The sequence below is a fragment of the Urocampus carinirostris genome, chromosome 18 (genome assembly GCF_059441175.1).
Source record: "Urocampus carinirostris isolate Australia breed hairy pipefish chromosome 18, RoL_Ucar_1.0, whole genome shotgun sequence".
In the NCBI taxonomy this organism is placed as follows: Eukaryota; Metazoa; Chordata; class Actinopteri; order Syngnathiformes; family Syngnathidae; genus Urocampus; species Urocampus carinirostris.
This window is the reverse complement of record NC_142366.1, coordinates 18,726,386-18,745,588: the sequence shown is the minus strand read 5'-3', so window position 1 is coordinate 18,745,588 and position 19,203 is coordinate 18,726,386. Positions and strand designations below refer to the sequence as shown.

The window sequence follows — 19,203 nt, the reverse complement described above, 5'->3', positions numbered from 1 at the left end:
GAGTCATATTTACTACCCTAATTTCGGAGAAGACTACATTTTAAACACTGTGGTTTACGATATGATGCAGCTTATTCTATTTTTTTTAAGCTAGGCGGATGGTTGCTAGGGTGTCGGCGGCGACTTTAAACAGCCTTAAAAGTGAACTCATTCCTGTCTAAATCTTTTGAAAAATCTGAAAAGTAACACATTGTGCCACAATAAAGACACTTGTTTGCAGACTAAGTCCGCAGCGTTAAATCTTGACTCATTCAGTGCCAAACGATTGTGTCAAATAGGAAGTGAGTCAGAAGATTTAGTTATAGGCATTGGACACCAGGGTTGGGTAGGGTTACTTTAACTTGATTACTTTCAATTACTTTTGGATTACTCCAATACCAAATATGCTAATAAAAGACAAAAGAAACCAAATATGAATAAAATTATGACTCACAACACGTGGTAAGCTTTCACTCCTGGCTTTGATCTCTGGCAAAAGTAACATAAAATGCAACAGAAACAAAATTAAAATAAATCCAAACAGCTTGCCAACATCATTTTTGCCGTTCCATGTATTCCGTTACTCCCCAAGCCTGCACAAAACTTAGTAATTTTATTCATATTTAGTTTCTTTTGTCTTTTATTAGCATATTTGGTATTGGAGTAATCCAAAAGTAATTGAAAGTAATCCAGTTAAAGTAACCCTACCCTACCGTGTTGGACTTATTAAGAAAACGTATGCTTCTAGCTTTTACCATTGTATGGTAAAAAGGATGCATTTCAGGCAAAACCTTAAACTTCAGTACTTTCTTTTCAATATATTTGTAATACCTCCAATATCTAAACAATGCTTTCCATAAAAAACAAGGGCGCTTTGCTTGCAAACAAACATTTTATTGCAAGAACATTTTAGCCCCTGATATTTCCAGTGAAGGGATCACATGATTCAGGTAGTTATGGCCATCGCGACATGCACTAAACATCATCCCTCTTTATCCCAACGATGATGAACACACTTCATCATGTTTATTGGAAGGAATAAAGTTTTGAAGTGTCAACAGTCTGTAATCATTCGCTTTTATCATTACACTGTATGTACTCAGCATATCGGCCAGCGCCTACTCACTACCATTCAGTGTCCCACGGTGGATACAGAAACAAAACTAGGCACTAAGTGTGTTGACACAGATCTGATCAAGGCCACTCCTGCCATCTCGTGGTGATTTATCATACTGAAACAAACAGGTATTTTTTTACTTTTTTGGAACTTTAGGACAATGCTCCTGAAAACATATTTACACGTTAGGGCAACAAATGAGTTAATCAACTAGCCCCAAGTAACTATATGTACTTTAAAGACGAAAATTCAGGAGCCCATACAATCAGGGCTGAAAAAGGTAAGGTTGGTGTAGAGAAAATACCGGATTTGTGAGTAACGGTCACCCCTAATTAAAATAAAAAAATTCTCAGCTCATTCCAAGTGCCAAAAGTTGTTAAATGCATGTGGCCATGATTCAAAACATTAATTCACAACTAAGAAAATAATACTAACATAAAATCTACTATGTATTTATTTCAATTTCTTGAAAGTTCGATTATTCATCAAATACACCAAAGGATTGTTTCCCTCATCATGTTTTTTCCGTTTTTTCTATCTTTCGAGACGACTTTCTGTTTTCTCCATTCTCTCTAACATTAGTCTCTGGTACTGTGAAAAAAGTAGAGTGAAAATGAGAACATTTAAAATGCATTAAACACGAATAAATATAGTACTCCTGCAGGCGTGAACTAAACTGATTTCAATTCAAACGCCCCCACGTATGACGCCTCTTCCCCAACGCAAAACATTTTCTCCTCGGATCTTACAATTCACATAGGTCACCCTTTTTGACTATAAAACTGTGAATTTCTCCTAAAAGGCCAGATTTTCATGCCTCAGTGGCACTTTAAATTTATATTCTATAGCTTACAAATGACCTATTTCATGTTGACAATGTGTGTATTGTTTGTTAATGCTACATCCATTGCAACCTGGTCATCCTTTTTATTTTATTTGTATTTTTTAAACATTGAAGCCTGGTCATCCTGGAAGGGGGGATTACCTCATGTGCGGTCCCTTCTCAAGGTTTATTCATTTTCCTCAAATGAGGTTTTGAGTTTTCCCTTACCCTCATGTACCGTATTTTCCGCACTATAAGGCGCACCTAAAAGCCTTTATTTTTTTCAAAAGCTGACCATGCGCCTTATAATACAATGCGCCTTATTTATGGATCAACATTAAGTTTTCCAACTAACTTGCAGCCGCCGACTCGATTTCCCCCCGAACGCCAAGTAGTACGCGGTGGATGGTGGGATTTATTTTCCGGCGTTTCATTGGCTAACCAATGTGTCAATCATCAGTTGAATCGATCACTATTGGCTAAAGTTATTCAGAGGTCAAGAGGCGGATCCTTTTTATAATGTACAGGCTGCCATTGGCTTAAACAGCGAAACAAAGCCTGCAATTGGCCGAAAAAGATGAATGCGTATAGCATGTGGCCGATGGCATAGAGAAAGCATTTTTTTCTATTCTGTATTTGTAAATATTGTATTCTCCTGGATTTACTACCCTCACGGATATAAGAGGACATTGCCTGCACATTATTATGAACACAATGACTTCGGTGAGCTATTCCCGGTTTTATATTGTCTTGTTTCAGACTGAACTCGATGTTTCTGTGATAAGCGGTGCAGATGATGGATGGAATTTTTAAATTAAACTCAATTCCAAGTGTTTATTGTCATATGCACAGTAAAGATGCGAGCGAAAAAGAAAATAGATACGAAGGAATGGTTATCATTTCTTGAATCCCAAGACTTTAACCTTCCGAATGATGGAACGATGCATTTGAGTGACATCTTACGGACACCGCATTCGCACGTGTTCTCGACACGTATTTGCGTCTTTGCAAGCTTTCGGAATGTTAAGGGGGTAATAAGTTGGACTGAACTATCTGACTGTTTTGTCCACGTTCCCATTGTAGCGCCTTATAATCCGGTGCGTCTTATATATGTCAAAAATAGGACCAAAAACTATTTTTCCGGGGTGCGCCCTATAACCCGGTGCGCCTTATAGTGCGGAAAATACGGTAGGTTTAAGATCAGGGGATGGTGTCATAATAGTCTGTAGTTTGCAATAGTCTGTTGTCTGTGCAGCCCTTTGAGACTCCTTGTGATTAAGGGCGTCACAAATAAACATGACTTGACTTGACATGCCATGCCTGACGTGTTCATGCTCTTGTGATTGTACGGGCTTCGGCATTTTAGTCAGTACAGTACATTTAAGTATTGTTTGGTGAACTCCTGCATATATGTAAATACTTATTTGATAAATATTGACTGCTGCGCGAGTGTAACAACATTTGACAGCTGCAGACACAGCCCACAAACGACTATGTGTTACTTTACTGTAATAGACATTTCCCCGCTGATTTTTTCCAAAATGTAAGAAATGGTTGTGAATGAGTTCATTTTCATGGCAATTTAAGCTTCGGGTTCAAAATCCAATACAGCTTGTACAAACAGTTGAGTTTCTTCCTTTAATTCGCGCATGCGGTTGTTAATCAGGTGTTCTCTGTTGTCCGGAATTTACGTTTTTTTTTCCCGATCAAATAAGAAAGCCGCTCTTACGTGGTGTCTTAATATCCAGCCAGCAAGGCCCTTTAATCTTCCTACTGAGGAGGAAATGTTCCAAGCTGGAAGTGTTAGTTCCAAAAATGTGGGAAAACGTTGCCCCCTTGAGGTCAGGCGGCAGAGCGGGGAACTCGGCCTTCAAACACACAATTGTTTAATCAAAATAAATATAATTTTTTTTTAATCCGACCGATGATCCGTTTACTCACTGAATAGCGGACTTCCAGGTACTCGCTTTGCGTAGGCACGTCGGGGATTTCAAAGGCATAGTTTTTCTCCACATTCTGGAAAAACGAGAGTGAGATTAGCCACTAATATATCCGTGCGTTTCCGTAAGGTGATAATGTGAGGAGAACCTTGGATTTGAACTTCATGATCTTGAACTTCTCAGAAAGTGCACTAAACTCCTGGTAGACGTCCATCATTTCGACGGGCTTATCAGAAACCTCCCCTGTCTTAGGGTCTACTTTCTGTGAAGTGTGAACACACATTAATAAGTCTTTTTTCAATGAAATAACAGCTCGGGGGTGGGTAAACTACAGCCCGCAGGCCCATGAGGTTTTTCCATCTGGACCGCTCAAAGAAAATATTAAAATAATATGTTTGAAATGAACAAAAAAGTACTACTAATGAAAATGTGTTGCCACTTGTTTCCAGTGCCCAACATTCAAATAGATGGCTACAGTTTTCTGTACTAACTATTTTTGTCATGTTTTTAGTATATTCATCGAGATATTTAGCAAACTTAAAAGCTTCTGAGCTAGTTTTGAGTTTTGAAATACATATTGCCAAATTTAGTGTTTTTAAAAAGGACACAATAGATTACTTTGCGTTCATTCTGAGCTTTTCAAAACCAATTTGATGGAACAGTTAACTTATAGACAAAAATAAACAAATATTACATCTACTGGTGAATATCTGCATGTTTGTTTATTCATAAATGCATAACGTCCCTGCTATTCTAAAATGAATTATCGCGTATTGTCATTTTTCTTTTAATTTTTGCCTGAGTGAAATGTGCAAAAATCTCGCAATAGCTGTTTCTACCACTAGCGGCAGGAGCACTGTAGCGCTTTTCTGACTTTATTGCTAGTAACAAGAACTGTCATCGGGATTATTTTCCATGTTTTGAGCCAATTATATGCATCAGAACACACATGTGAGTGAAGTTTGCGCGAGTTATTAAAAAAAAATATTACAAATGATCAATGAAGCGCTTGTTGACTTTTACGACTGGTCATCCTGAAAGAGGGTTTAAAACCAGTAAGGCCCCTTCTCAAGGTTTCTTATTTTTTTTCTCGGGCTGAGGTTTTGAGTTTTTCCTTGCCCGCATGATGGTTTAAGATCAGGGGATGTTGTCATGGTAACCTGTGCAGTCCTTTGAGACATTTTTGACTATACAAATGAATGTGACTTGACTTAAAGACGAATGTTTGTATACTTCAAAGATTTGCATATATAAAATGTAATGGAAGACGAATAATGACCACTCAATTCCTAAGCTTACAACTTGACCTCGTCCCAAAGCTAAAGATAAATACATCTGCATCCTTCTCGTTTGCAGTATTTCGTGACATTTTTCCACAAAACTCTGCTCGCACCTGGTCTTAAAACCATTATTCAAGACAAAAATGACAGTCAAAATGACAGTCACTAGTTATAGTCAACTGCCGGAGGGAGACAAATTTTAAGTGGGATATTTGTTGACAGAGGCTCTTTTGTTATTTGTGGGGTCCAAATTGTGGGTAAACCCCGTGTGGCCGGTCATCAGATATAAAAGGAATTTCAGGCAGAGACAATGTACATTTTCGTTCCGCTGCAGCGGGGGAGAATCGGGGAGAAACACAGCGGATGTGTTCTCGGCTCCACAATCGTCCTCCTCCTCCTCTCCGCAGCCGGTTTTATTTAGTACAAGTATGGTGGACTTTAGACTGACACATCGTTGGGTGGACTTTAGACTGACACATCATTGGGTAGACATTAGACTGACACATCATTGGGTAGTCATGAGACAAGATATATAGACAGTGAAATATTAGGGGAATGTTCAGAGAAATACACAAAATATATATATATATATATAGACTTCACATTTTTTCATATATATAATGAAATGATCAAACATCACGCAGTGAAGTAAACTGCACTAATAATTGGCCCTTGCCTGGAAAGTAGGTTGAGCAGATTGGTTTAATTTTTTCCTTATAATATATGGTGTGGCTATCAATGAAATATTTTTAATCATTTTGCATCCATGGCTCCTTACCCCTGTCATAAGAGGTACCATATTTGAGACTGTTGATGCCAAAAGTAAATATTTTATCACCTCCCCGCTCATCTTCCAATTGTTTTAACCCAATGCGGCCCGCCACTCACAAAGTCTACCCACCTCCGTAAAGATGAAAGAATGTCATCAACTAATTTGCAACATACATATTCACGTGGCAGGATATACATGGTGCGTTCTATGTTCCGGATCGTGACGCAGCAGCTTGTATGAGCCTTGGCTGACTCGATCCACACCTTTCCAAAAAGGTACACAATGCCTGCAAGACAAAAACCAGGTCAAGGCTGTGCTTATAAATCAGAAAACAACACTAGGGAAATGATGTCGCGACACCTGGTTGAATGTAAGGGTCTTCAAAAGCATCCAGCCAGTAGAAGCGGAAAACTTGCTCGCCACCCGGACCCTCCACCAGCGGCAGCTTGCTCGAGTCCACCTGCACCTCTACGGGGGCCTCGTTGATCGCAGCGTCATCATCGTCCGACCCCCAAGAGCCCCCTGTCATGCTGCATACAAGATCGGAAACATAAATACTGGTTAATCATAGGTGAGCAAGAAAATATTAATTATATTGAAATTTTCCACTCAAACTTAACATTGGATGGTACTGTATTTTCCAGACTCTAAGTCGCTTTTTTTATACTGTATAAACCAATTCAGGCCATTGCTCTCTTTTATTTTAAAAAGACTGAATGTGACCCAAGAGCAACATTTTTCTCATTTTTCTTGCCAAGCATTTTACAAGGTTTGTTTTTTTCCCAGTACCTTTAGGACATATGTGACAAACAGGCAGCCCGCGGGCCAAATCAGGCCCGCTAAGGGATTGAATCAGCCCGCGACACAACACTCGGAGAAGCGCAAGAGAAAAACAAGCTGCAGGTTGAAATAGGTCAACTTTATGTTGCCAAAGCCAGGTGCCACTCACAAAGACACTGTACTTGTATTTATTTCTCTCTCTCTCTCTTTTCCACCCCTTTTCTCACACTCTGTCTCTTTCACTCTCTGTGTCTCTCTTTTTCTCTTCCTTTGTTGTTCTAGGTCTCTTTCTCTCTCTGTGTCTTTTAACCTCTTTTGCTCTAACTTCCTTCTCCTTTTCTCTCTTTTCTCTTTCTCTCTTAATACCCTTCGCGCTTTCTTTTCTCTCCTCCTGTCTTTCTATTTTGTATTTCTATTTCTCTCACGACTTTTTATCTTTTGTTTCTCACGCTCTCTCCCTCTCTCTTTTTCTTTCTTCGTCCCACCCTCTCTCCTTTTCCCTCCCCCTTTCTCTTATTTCTTTATCTCTCTTTTTCTTTCTCTTTAATTTACTAGTTCGGCCCCCGACAGAATGTTAGTTCTATCGTGTGGCCCCCGACTTAAAATGGGTTTGACACCCCTGCTTTAGAATGATGGCAGATAATCGTGTCAACTCTCTCTATGTGAGCCTCATGGTATGTAAAATAAATACAAAATTCTTGATCGACAAGAAGTTTAAAAAATGCACGTTAATATTATAGTTCATGTGTTTTTGCTTATAATTTAAGTCAACAATGTTTTTTTTGTAGCAAAGTATTTTATTATTACTAGGAGGCATTAAATAATACACAATGTCCCTTTAGAAAACACAAAAATATAAACCTTTCTGCACAAAAGAATTAGGAAGGTTAATCAATTTCCAAATAGAGGATGACTCCTCCCTTTATTGTTTTTGTTCAATTATGTTTTTTAACCGGACGTTTTCTCAAATGTGACCCAAAACCCAACATTCGGACTTACAGGAGGTTGGTGCCCCGACTCTCCTCTTTAACTGTCGCCGTGGCAGCTATTTTACATTCAGAAGGGCCATCCTCCATGACTTCAGGCTCAGGAACTTCCTCAGGTCCAACCTCCATCAGTTCGTCAAAGTCCATAGTGTCAAATGCCAGCTCTTCAGCCACTGTGCGAAAACATTGGACCAAGAGTCAGTCAGGCACCTTGAGGAAGGCTAAATTTAAGACTTTTTGAATGCCTTTTGAAATCAAATGTAAGACCCAGTCGACAAAAGAACCAATAAAAACAAACAAAAAACTTAAAACACGCTTCTACCCTGAAAAGACCGACTGAAAACACATCTCCATTTTGATGGTAAATCTGTGAATGATTAAAATGTTACTAAACCTTTTTAGTTCAAACAAATATAAATCGTATCAATGTGTTTCTATTTTTAAGACTTTCGAAAATTGGACATTTTTATAAAAATTGAGGCCTTATTTTTAGTATAATGAATTCAATGCCTTGTAAGACTAAGGATTTTCACGAAACCTGGTCGGAACAGGATCAAAACAGTCAAAATGGACAACTCCAATCACCCTTCTCTTTTGTCTCAAGTGGTTGAGTCGCTTTCTCCACAACTGTTGAGCTTTTTGAAGGACGAGACGGAGTCACTGATGGCCTTGGAGGCTCGGAAGGTGGTGGGCAGATGACTTTCACCTTCGCTGGGGGCTCCTGATTTCGCAGAAATACATCAAGTATTAAAAGGCCTTTAGACACAAATCGTCCTGAGGCATTACAACTTCTATGTTAAAGGGACAATGTGTAATATCTGACCACTTGATAATGCTGTTCTGTGTAGTGAACCTGAAAACTGGTGTACAGCATTATTTTCCCTCTCATTTTTCTGGTCTTTGGGGGGTACCCGTAGCAGCAAGATGGCAGACAATCATGTCAGCTCCCTCCAAGTATGCAAGTTTACATGACAGTTCATTTATTTTTTATTTTATTTAAATTGGGCATGTCAAACATATGGCCCACGGATCGAAGTATGCAAAAAAAAAAAAATCTCTGGCTCATTTCAATTAAAAGTTTTTCTAAAGGATTACGAACCATAAACCCTTTTCCGCCGCTAGGGGGCAGTAACGGTGTAAAAGAACTGACATCCAGCGTTCGGCAGTGACAAGTTAATACCAGGAAATAAACATTTGCAATGTGATTTGACGTCTTAAGCCAAAATAAATCGGGTGAACCTCCTTCACCCTTTACCACTACAAGTTATCGGTCAACACACCCCTTTGAGATTTCTGCAGTATGTACTCTTTCTTGTGCCTTTTAGCACTCGTTTGAGGTGCACTACACAATACAGTGACAACTTATCGCCTTATATCATACGGTGTCCCATTGAAGTGTTTTTTAAAGTGCATCAAATTGTATCGAGAGAGATTTCAAACAGATTACTGTATTTTCCAGATCATAAGTCTCTCTGGAGTATATATAGCACCAGCAAAAAATGCAGCATTAAGAAGTAGAAAAAACATTTAAATTGCGCACACCAAAAAAACAAAAGTGGACACAGAATGCAGGCTTTTCTGAGAATAATTGGTTCACCGATGTGACAATTTGGGCTACTATATTTGTATTCATAGCTCCCACTTGATTTTGTCCATGTTTGTGGTGAGTTGGTTCAGATGTAAAGCTGTCAATGTAAAGAAAATGCTCACTAATTCAATGCCAAACACTAAAATCATTTTTTCCATTGTTTTTTCAAATAAATTTGTTGTTCTTTGAAAAGATCCCTTCTCATCCGTGATTATAATTGGTAGGGTAAGCTACAAATGTAGGCTGAATGATAAATATAGTCCTGAAAAACGAAGCTACGTGAGAACAGAAAGTCTGGACCCAGCCCCCAAGCCAAATTGAATCAAAAAATTAGTCACATTTTTATAAAGGTTCATGTATCTTGGATTATTATTTGAGTATAAAAAGATAAACGGTAAGTTTTTTTACCACTAAGAGGCGCTAGATAACACACAATGTCCCTTTGAACAAATGAGATGTTTACTTTGGATGCTTGCGGTTTGACAGAAAACGGATTCAGAGGCGAGCCGAGGGATTTCTTTTTCTTCAGCATCACCACAGGGGGAGGAGCTAGGATGGTGTTTTTCTGCGAAATAAAAGTTAAAAAAAAAACACATGAAGAAGAAGTTCGATAGCCGATCAACATTAGTTGACATGATGGATAAATGTTTATTTATCAATCAACCTCTGAGTGCAGGTCTTGTAAGATGTCTCCTAACAGGTCGTCCTTGGACAAGTCCACATCTTTCTGTAAGAAAAACATTGAGGAATAATGGGAGTATTACATTTCATTTCCAGTATATATACATTTAATTATATGTTTTAGGGCTGCAACAAACCATTTATTTCATAACCGGTTAACCGGTTGATTATTTTTGGGATTAATCGTATTTCTCAAAAATATTTTAATTTCCTCCTCTTTATTCAAATATTGAAGTTTTGGGGGGGGATAGAAAAACAGAAAAACAACAGAATATTAAGTTATATAAAACAATAAAAAGGACAAGTTTGTGTAAATTAACTTGACAATAAACAAAAACATAGAAATGTATGCTATACACCTGCAAATATGTAAGCTAATCTCCTATTACCCTTATCCAAAGACTATATTATATTTGGACTTTTCATACAAAACAACAAAGAAAAAAATATATGTCATTTTTTTATCCACAAAAAACATGGATTAAAAAAAAGAATCAGACGTTGCAGTCTCCTTCCCCTATCTGCATCCACCAGATAACTCCGCTGTACCAGCTCAAGTTACTTACACCAAAGAAGAATAAATTTCATTTTACCTTAAAATGTAAACAAACCCACTTTTCAACAAACCACCCGCAGCAGCATGTCAGTAGACCCTAGAGACTTCCGAATAGTTTTGATAGGGCAAAACCAATTACGACAAAAATTGCATATTTGATGTGCAATTTTTCTTCTCATCTTACAGTGTTGACTGTAAACAGGATCATTAAAGGACCACATTTGTGTTACGTTGATTTTTTTTTCCAGTTCATGACATTTTGTGGCTGTAAACTGGTTGCACAGTGTACATGTTATGTTCTAATTGTCTCAGTTGAAATAAATGTCAGCTTCTGAAACCGACTGATGTGCATTGTTTGAACGTCATTCATGGTTTGTTGTCCCGCAAGTGTATGGTTAAGGTTGTTTTGTTTTTTTAAGGAAATTAAATCACAATGATCAATTATATCGAATCGCAATATTTGTAGAAGTGCAATTACCTGAGAATCGTGATATAAATCAAATCAGCACCTTAGTATCGCGGTACAATCGAATCGTGACAAAAGCGTATCATCACACCCCGGACTGATCATATTAGAGAAAATTTGTTTAATGTCTTCACTTTTTCTCATGTAGTGTTCTCGTTTGCCCGCGTCCCTGCGTCCTAGATGCATCATTTTTGCTGGGGACGCATCGTCTCAAATCAACGTGCGTCCCTGGGACGCAACATTTTTGCCACAAAATTGTCATTATTACCCGAATCTTAAACAAAGATTTACCGCACTCCAAACTTTTCGGCAGGCAAGTCTGGCAGATGTTGTTTTGGTCTCGCGGTTCGAGTTTTCGTCTGCACGCCGATCTCAGCCAACGAGATCTTGTTGTGTAGTGAAAGGAAGTCAGTCTTTTTTTCGAGAACCGGCTTTTTGGGCTCAACTCATGAAAAAGAGCCGGCTCTCAAACGGCTCACTTGCTTTGATGATTGATATTACGAATTATGTTGTATGTAGAAGTTAAGAAAAAAAGGAAGTATAAAAGGAGAAAATAAAAAAGACAGGTTTGTGGTTATCCCTTTAATCGGTATATTATCAACAATAATTTGATGCAGAAAATGAATTAATAATTTAATGATTAAAACTGAATGAATATATAGATTTATATTATACATTTGTCGCTGATTTACGATTTCAACCTCGATAACACTAAATTTTGGGGACCCATAGATCTCTGTTGGGACCCATAGATTTATGAGCATGCGAGTCCCCGGGACCCATCACTTTTCACAGGTAAAACGAACACTGCTCATGCTAAGGTTTTTGAGTTTTTCCTTGCCCTCGTGTATGTTTTAGATCAGGGGACGGTGTAATAATAGCCTGTAGTTTTCAATAATCCGTGGTCTGTGCAGCCCTTTGAGGCTCCTTGTGATTAAGGACGTCACAAACAAACATGACTTTTGCGGTCTTGCCAAGTCTCGCTTGCCCTAAGCCTTTCTGACTTTGACCACCTTTGCTTTACAAAAATCAGACATAAAACTTTGACCGACCTCTGCTGGCTTCCTGACATTACTATTCATGAAGAGATTCTTAATGCTGTTGGGCTTTGTCACTGTTGCTTTCTTCGATTGTTTCTTTGCGCCAGTTCCTTTGACGTTAGAATTTCCTGCAAGGGAAAATAACACCAAGTGATTTACATACAGGGATCAGAATGGAGATTTTCATTTTCAGCTGAAATAGCCAGGGTCCAGGAATAAAGCAGGGCGGAGCCCACCCGGCCAATTTTTCTAACGGCCGCCAGGGTGCGCCAGAGCAATAAAGGAAAGAGTGAGACAGTCGGATCTTGAATTTGTTTGCTACGCAAGAAAAAAAGTGAAAAAGTCGGAATGCCTTTGAGGTTCAAACAGCGGAAATCCGCGGATCCGCGGAAAATTCTGATCCCTGTACATATAAAACCAGCAAACGTAGAAGTTATGCTATAATTCTGTGCATACCCTGTTTCTTTTCCAGCACATCGTCATCCAAATCGTCATCAAAGATTTCCCTGCCGTCCTCTACGTAGCCGACTCCATCTGAAATGGTTTTAAATAGACACGAGAACACAACTGATCAGATGGATTAATACAGTATTCGCTAGGGTTCTAATTTGGAACCGGTTCTGAAGTTAAACGATTTCTTGGAATCGGTAGTAAAACTCAATTTCCGTTCCACTAACGTTCCCCCGGGCTGCGTTGCGAACATAGCAAAAGAAAGCACCCCAATGCAGGGTCAGGTGTGCTATTTTTTGTCGCTGCTCGACCGATCATATCAGGTGCAGAGATGTTGCCGGCTCACAGTAAACGTTCGAAGATGCGGCTGTATTTCACTCAAAAAGACGATGCAGGAGTATTCCATACATGCAAAAAGCTATCTCAGCGAAAGGGGGGTAACACCAGCAACATGCTCAAACACCTGGCTGGCCAACATGGGTATCTAAAAGCATTTCAATAATTAATAAAGCCAAATTCCTTTTAAACTATAATGCATTGTATTTATTATGTTGTTCTCTAGTTCTGCCATACTTAACATGCTGTGCAGAAGTCTGGGGCAATCATTACAAAAGTTCACTACAGCCCCTTTTTATCCTCCAAAAACTTGCAATTAGAACCATACATAGGGTAGGATATCGTACTAATATTTTGTTCCTGCAGTCTAAATTATCAAAATTGGATGATTTAGTCTAATTCACAAATGCTAATTAAGGTCAACAAAAACATAGTGCCAGAAAACATCCAAAAATTATTCACTCGGAAAGAGGGAAGTTATAACTTAACGGGCTGTAGTAAATTCAAAACCCAAAGGTGAGAACCACCAGGAAAAGTATGTGTGTGTCTGTGTGCGGAGTCAAACCGTGGAAAATCTAAAAGACGAGATCAAACAATGTCTAAATATTCAAGTGTTCGAAGAAAATTGGGTATGAGTGATAGTAAAGATTGGAAATATTACGTAGCAAATGGATGGTTTACAACTATAGTTAACCTTGTTGTTATTGTTACTATTATTATATCATATCACAATCATATTTAGTAATTAGTAGGATTATAACGTTAATAGATGGGTACTACGATATTTAGTATATAACATAAGTGACGGTTGTTATTATAATTATTGATATCCGACCTATGTAATATGTAAATCCGTGAAATTTTGTTATATTTTGACACAAAAGAGGAGCTATCTGTAAAATGAAATGAATAAGGAAGATACCCCTTTTCGAACATGTTAACATTATTTTTGTTGTTCAGTCATTGTTTTTGTCCTGTTTTTATTTCATAATGTTCAAAATAAAGTTTTCATTAATTCATTCATTCATTCAACATGGCATTTAACTGAAAGAATGCCCCGTGTTTGAGGTGCTCCGACGACATGAAGACAGCGTAGCCACAGCAGGTGAACAACCTAGCTAGCCTGCTAACGGTTAGCTAGCTACAGTGCATTAGCCAAGTTTTTAGTCATGACATGAGGTTTATTTTGCGCCACTTTGTGCACCCAGCTCTCATTTCAAAATACATCAAAGTTGACTATTTTTTCTGAAGAAGAATGGTTAATTTTCTCATTTCCTTACACTGAACTGTTCTTACATGATAATTCATGATGATCTGATAGTTCTTACTTGATACATCATGACTTTTATAATTGATCTCAGGGATTGCATTTTTAAGTTGAATTCGAACTGAATTGTTGACAGTTTATTCAGAGCTCAGTCATGTTCTGCTTCGCTCAGTTATGTCCAGCCCTGCCCTACTGCCTATTCCAGCCCATCTTTAAATTATTTTTATATTAATAAAACCTTTTATACTATATCTTAGGTCACATAGTACTTATTTTTCCGCAGTGAGAATTGATAAGGAATCGGAATCGCTAAAACCTTATCAATACAGAGCCCTAGTCAGTGTTCTCGTTTGCCCGCGTCCCTGCGTCCTAGACGCATCATTTTTGCTGAGGACGCAAATTTTTTGACACCAAATTCTCATTATTACGCGATTACTTTTTTTTTTTAACAAAGATTTACCGCACACAAACTTTTCATCAGGCAGATCCGCCATTGTTGTTTTGGTCTCGCGCCGATCTCGGCAAACGAGATCTCGTTGCCTCGAGATGACGTCATTGTTGTGGCGGTTGTCGAGTGAAAGAGAAGTATCCCTCCGAAAAAACAGTTGGTACTAGGTGCAAATCAACAAAAAATTGGTAATTTCTTCAGTGTCGGTAATAAGTCGAAACATAACACAGAAAGTGGTAACAACGGCAATAATTCCGGCACGAAAAAACGGCGGAGATATTCTTCAGAAGACCGCGAAGGCAAGGAAAACACGTGTTTTGAAGCGAAAGATTAGACGAAAGAAAATAAACAAAAGAATACTAGCAAGAAAAGGACTTTTCTGCCAAAATGGACTAAATTATATTCCTGGTTACGCTATGAGGAGGATGATAATGGATTGGACCTTGAGAAGGCATTACAACTATGGCGGGACAGCAAACCATGATGAATATATGAACAGAAAAATTTGAAGTGATAACTGCTTTGTATGACCAATTAACTGTGATGATTAAAACTGCATGAATATATAAATATTTCAGCAATATTATTTTGTATAGTGTACAATATTGTGAACTGACAAATCCAAAGTGTTAACTGCTTTGTATTACTAATTAACTGTGATGATTAAAACTGAATGAATATATAGATTTATATTATATATTTGTCGCCGATTTACAATTTGAACCTCGATAACACTAAATTTTGGGGACCCATAATCTCTGTTGGGACCCATAGATTTTTGAGCATGCGAGTCCCTGCGACCCATCACTTTTCACAGGTAAAATGAACACTGCCTAGTATTCGCCACTTACCATCATCGACAATCCAGTCGTCTTCCTGTCTATCTCGGACCATTTTAGAGTATTGTGCCTCATCGACCTCCTCATACACACTGCTGAAGTCTTCCACCTGCAAAATGGATCGATTATGAATGCCAAGCCTTCAAGCGATGTGTACTCACTCATCCATGGATTGTTGATATCAAAACCTAAATCATGACAATACTCAAGAACATCTGACCTCATATTTGAGCTTTTCCCCTCGCTTGGCCTTCTTCAGTTGCTCCAAAGCAGACTTCCTCCCAACTTTCTCCCTTTTCTCACGTCTTGAGCGAGACTTGGCAAGACCGCAGGCGTCTCCAACATCATCTGTTAAGGAGACAAATACAACTTTTATACTCAATGTGTTTAAGTGTATAGTGAACCCTAGATTATTATGAGGTTAGTATTCCAAAAAGAACCAATGATTGGCAAAATTTGTGAAGTAGAACCTTTAATTGTTTACAATGATTACTACATTATGGGTTCTCCTGAAACTGGAAATTGCAAGAGAATTAGCTCAAACAACGGAAATTTGGCAATGTGTAGAGTAAATCCCACCTTCTCTGCAATTTCTTATATGATATCAGCAGTAAGTTATTGTGCTTGCCCAAAAACATATAAAATGTAAACTGTGCAGTCTCTGTGCATATGGAGAGTTCTATCTATCTATCTATCCTGGGCATATCCCTTGAGAGGGGTGACCGACAGCAAGACAAACACATACACAAAAACAAAGAAAAAAGGAAAAAAGTTGCAAAAAACACACACACAAATTTTCGGGCCATGGCCAACCCGAATGCCTAAACACCCAAACAAGTTAAGCACCCAAGTTGGTCATGCTTTCGTCCCTCCAGATGAAACGGGACACATGAAAGCGGCCATGTCACTCGGGTCAGGGTGACACAACACCCTTTTCTGTTCAACAGCAGGGCCCGGCAGCTTTCACTGGTTTACCCCTGCCGTATCATACACGTGCCCTGCCCATCCCTTAGAACACGTCCGAACATCCCACTATCCTTTCACAACACCTCTCCACTTATTCCTATCACCAACAAGAGCTCTAGCTTCCACTACTTTTAGACCTCTTTCATGCAATGCAATCTTAACACTATCCACGTCAATTGCAGCCTTCCTCTTGGTCTCCTTCCATTTACTTCTGATTTGTAGATCATTTTCAACAATCGCTCCTCATCAATCCTCTCCATGTGTCCAAACCAACCAAATACTCTCTCATCCACACGCCTGCACAGTATGTAGAGTTAGGTCTCTAAAATGCCTGTCTGCTACTGATTGACAGCATGTAAAATAATTGTCTGCTATTATTTAAAGTCACGGCTAAAGAAGATGCCGATATGCTATTGACTCTCTTCGAATATAGTGTGCGTCTTAGCAAATAAGAGATACAATTATGTATTTATAGGACTCACTATTCGATATAGGTCCAAAGGCTTGAAATGATGCTATCGCGGAAGCAAAAACACGATAACCAGGGAAACCAAGTACAGTGGAACCTCGGTTCTCGACCATAATCTGTTCCATTTCTTTGTACGAAAACCGATTTGTACGATCACCGAAGCCGTTTTTTCCCATTAAAAGTAATGTAAAATTGTTTTAATCCGTTCCAACACCCTGAATGTTTATCTTGAATATTTAACGTAAAGCTAACCCAGGCTAATCGTACGTTCGCGTTAGCATAATCTTCCGTTCAAAAGATTACGCTAACATGAACGTGTAAAAATAAAAAAATCAGGTCGTTTACACGTCATTAAGCACCCATGTCTCCACAACAAGTGGTGAGCGGTTAAAGGATAAAGAAAAGAATTATGAATAGGATTTCTTACCGGTCGGCAGAAGCCATGCTGTATTCCTGAAAGAAGGGAAACTCCCACACCTTCTTCATATTTTGCTATTATTTCTCTTAAATGCAATAGTTGTACGAACTACTCCTCTTTTTTCACCTGTAGCAACTTTGCTGCTTGCACCAACCTTCTTCCGAGGCATAATTAGGGGTTAAAACACTGCCTTCACCGCTTTTGAAAAACGAAAACAGAAAAGGAGTGCGCGTTGCCGTGACAACAGTTCTTCACGAGGGGTGGGGGCAATCTACACTCGTACCCCGCTCAGCGTCGCCCCCTAGCGTACCGGCGTTCGAACTCCAATTTTTTGAACGAAAAGCGAAGCAAGAATTTCTCGAAATTTTTGGTCGAGAACAGATTTGTTCGAACTGAGAGGCGTTCGAAAACCGAGGTTCCACTGTATGCGATTATCAAAAAATATTGCTACCCTTGCTAAGTTGCAACCGGTGATCGTGACTATTAAAGATATGGAGGTGAGTAAAGGAAGGAATACCCACAAGGAGTTTGAAATCTGTTTCATTTTCAATCCGACGTTGCGGTCTCCTTCCCCTATCAGCATCCACCAGCTAACTCCGCTGTACCACCTCAGGATACTTACACCAAAGGAGAATAAAGGTTTATTTTACCTTTACAAGAATATCAGCATATAATATCATATGATCATACACACGTATATTAACTGTAAGTGGTTCTACAAGTAATTAGTTCAAGCTGAATTCAATTGAATGTTTGTAACTGGGATACCGGGAGTCCAGACAGCAATTGCAAAGCATGACGGTACAATCTTGCTATACCCCGCTATACGGCAATTACACTTTGAGGTTCCAACCAGAGATAAATGCCATATCTTGGCAGTCTTCTGTACGAGTTAAATCACTATCTCGTTAACGCTCATGTAGATAAGAATGCAGAACATCGTGAAAAATGAACCGTCTTATAGCGAAGGTTACTGAAAATACGGCAAAGGGAGATTTTAAATGTAAAGACTCTAAATACGTATAAATGGAAAGGTTATGACTGGCAATTGATTAATAATAATAATAATAATTTCCTTTGTATTGTCATTGGTAAATGATAAATCTTATTATTATTGAATGGAAGCGAAAAAGTTGGAGGGTTATGTAGGAAAACGCCACAAAGTAGCATCCTTAAACTAGCTGCCAAGTTAGCTCATTGACAGCCATCATACATTTCAGATCAGAGACAAAAAGAATCCAACCTCCGTCCGGTGCATCTGTGTCTTTGTCGGGGTTTGAGACGGGAGACATGATTTTATTCCGTTTTTTATTCCGCTCGCTAGAAGCTCCTTGGCGGAGGTAGCACGGCAGGTTCGACACAAAAACAAAAATGCCCGCGCCAAATCTTTTCCCGGGGAAAGTCATATACCGGAAGTGACGTCACAATCAATGGCAACGACGGGCTGTTTCACTAATAATCCACGTAGTGGCAGTGTTAAACAATAAAAATGTTACATTTACATAGGAATGGTAAATAATACAGTACTCTGCATTTATATAGCGCTTTTCAGGTCACTGAAGATCTCCATACCTGTCAACCTCCACGGCTCCATGCCCTTACAAACTGTCGTATTTTCCCTTACAAAATACAAAAAAATCTTACACCATATTTTTTTCCAAACGTGTTTATTTATGGAGTTTAACATGTTATATTGTGCATGTGTTTCGTTATATCATATATATTGTTAATTAATAGTTTGTTGTGAGATACTGAGAAGCTCGACATGAATGAGGTTTATTATAAAAAAAAAAAGTTCAAAAATGAAGTAGCTTGGACGTTCACTGTAGAAGGAAAAAAATACATGCGAATATAATTAAATAGAATTTTCTTATTCAAATTATGAATTCATTTTCTGCATTAAATTATTATTGGTAATATACTCATTAAAGGGATAACCACAAACCTGTCTTTTTTCATTTTCTCCTTTTATACTACCTTTTTTCTTAACTTCTTTATACAA

The 19,203-nt window shown here is 38.5% G+C and overlaps 1 protein-coding gene across 2 annotated transcripts in view; it reads right to left on the bottom strand.

The window, feature by feature from the left end:
• The window catches only part of pola1 (polymerase (DNA directed), alpha 1), a 113,402-nt gene that overhangs the window by 93,320 nt on the left and 879 nt on the right, over positions 1 to 19,203 (bottom strand). Inside the window, exons 1-14 of one of the 2 annotated variants that reach the window (XM_088322553.1) lie at positions 18,445 to 18,585; positions 15,569 to 15,696; positions 15,361 to 15,457; positions 12,465 to 12,542; positions 12,021 to 12,136; positions 9,930 to 9,992; positions 9,729 to 9,830; positions 8,263 to 8,398; positions 7,691 to 7,850; positions 6,272 to 6,441; positions 6,085 to 6,197; positions 4,008 to 4,121; positions 3,861 to 3,935; positions 3,649 to 3,787 (exon numbers count right to left, since the gene is read on the bottom strand). In XM_088322553.1, coding sequence (XP_088178679.1) covers positions 3,649 to 3,787; positions 3,861 to 3,935; positions 4,008 to 4,121; positions 6,085 to 6,197; positions 6,272 to 6,441; positions 7,691 to 7,850; positions 8,263 to 8,398; positions 9,729 to 9,830; positions 9,930 to 9,992; positions 12,021 to 12,136; positions 12,465 to 12,542; positions 15,361 to 15,457; positions 15,569 to 15,696; positions 18,445 to 18,493 — 1,540 coding nt within the window. In that variant the 5' untranslated portion in view covers positions 18,494 to 18,585. Of the gene's footprint in view, positions 1 to 3,648; positions 3,788 to 3,860; positions 3,936 to 4,007; positions 4,122 to 6,084; positions 6,198 to 6,271; positions 6,442 to 7,690; positions 7,851 to 8,262; positions 8,399 to 9,728; positions 9,831 to 9,929; positions 9,993 to 12,020; positions 12,137 to 12,464; positions 12,543 to 15,360; positions 15,458 to 15,568; positions 15,697 to 18,444; positions 18,586 to 19,203 lie in introns of those variants that run through there. The other variant, XM_088322554.1, reaches the window with a different exon arrangement.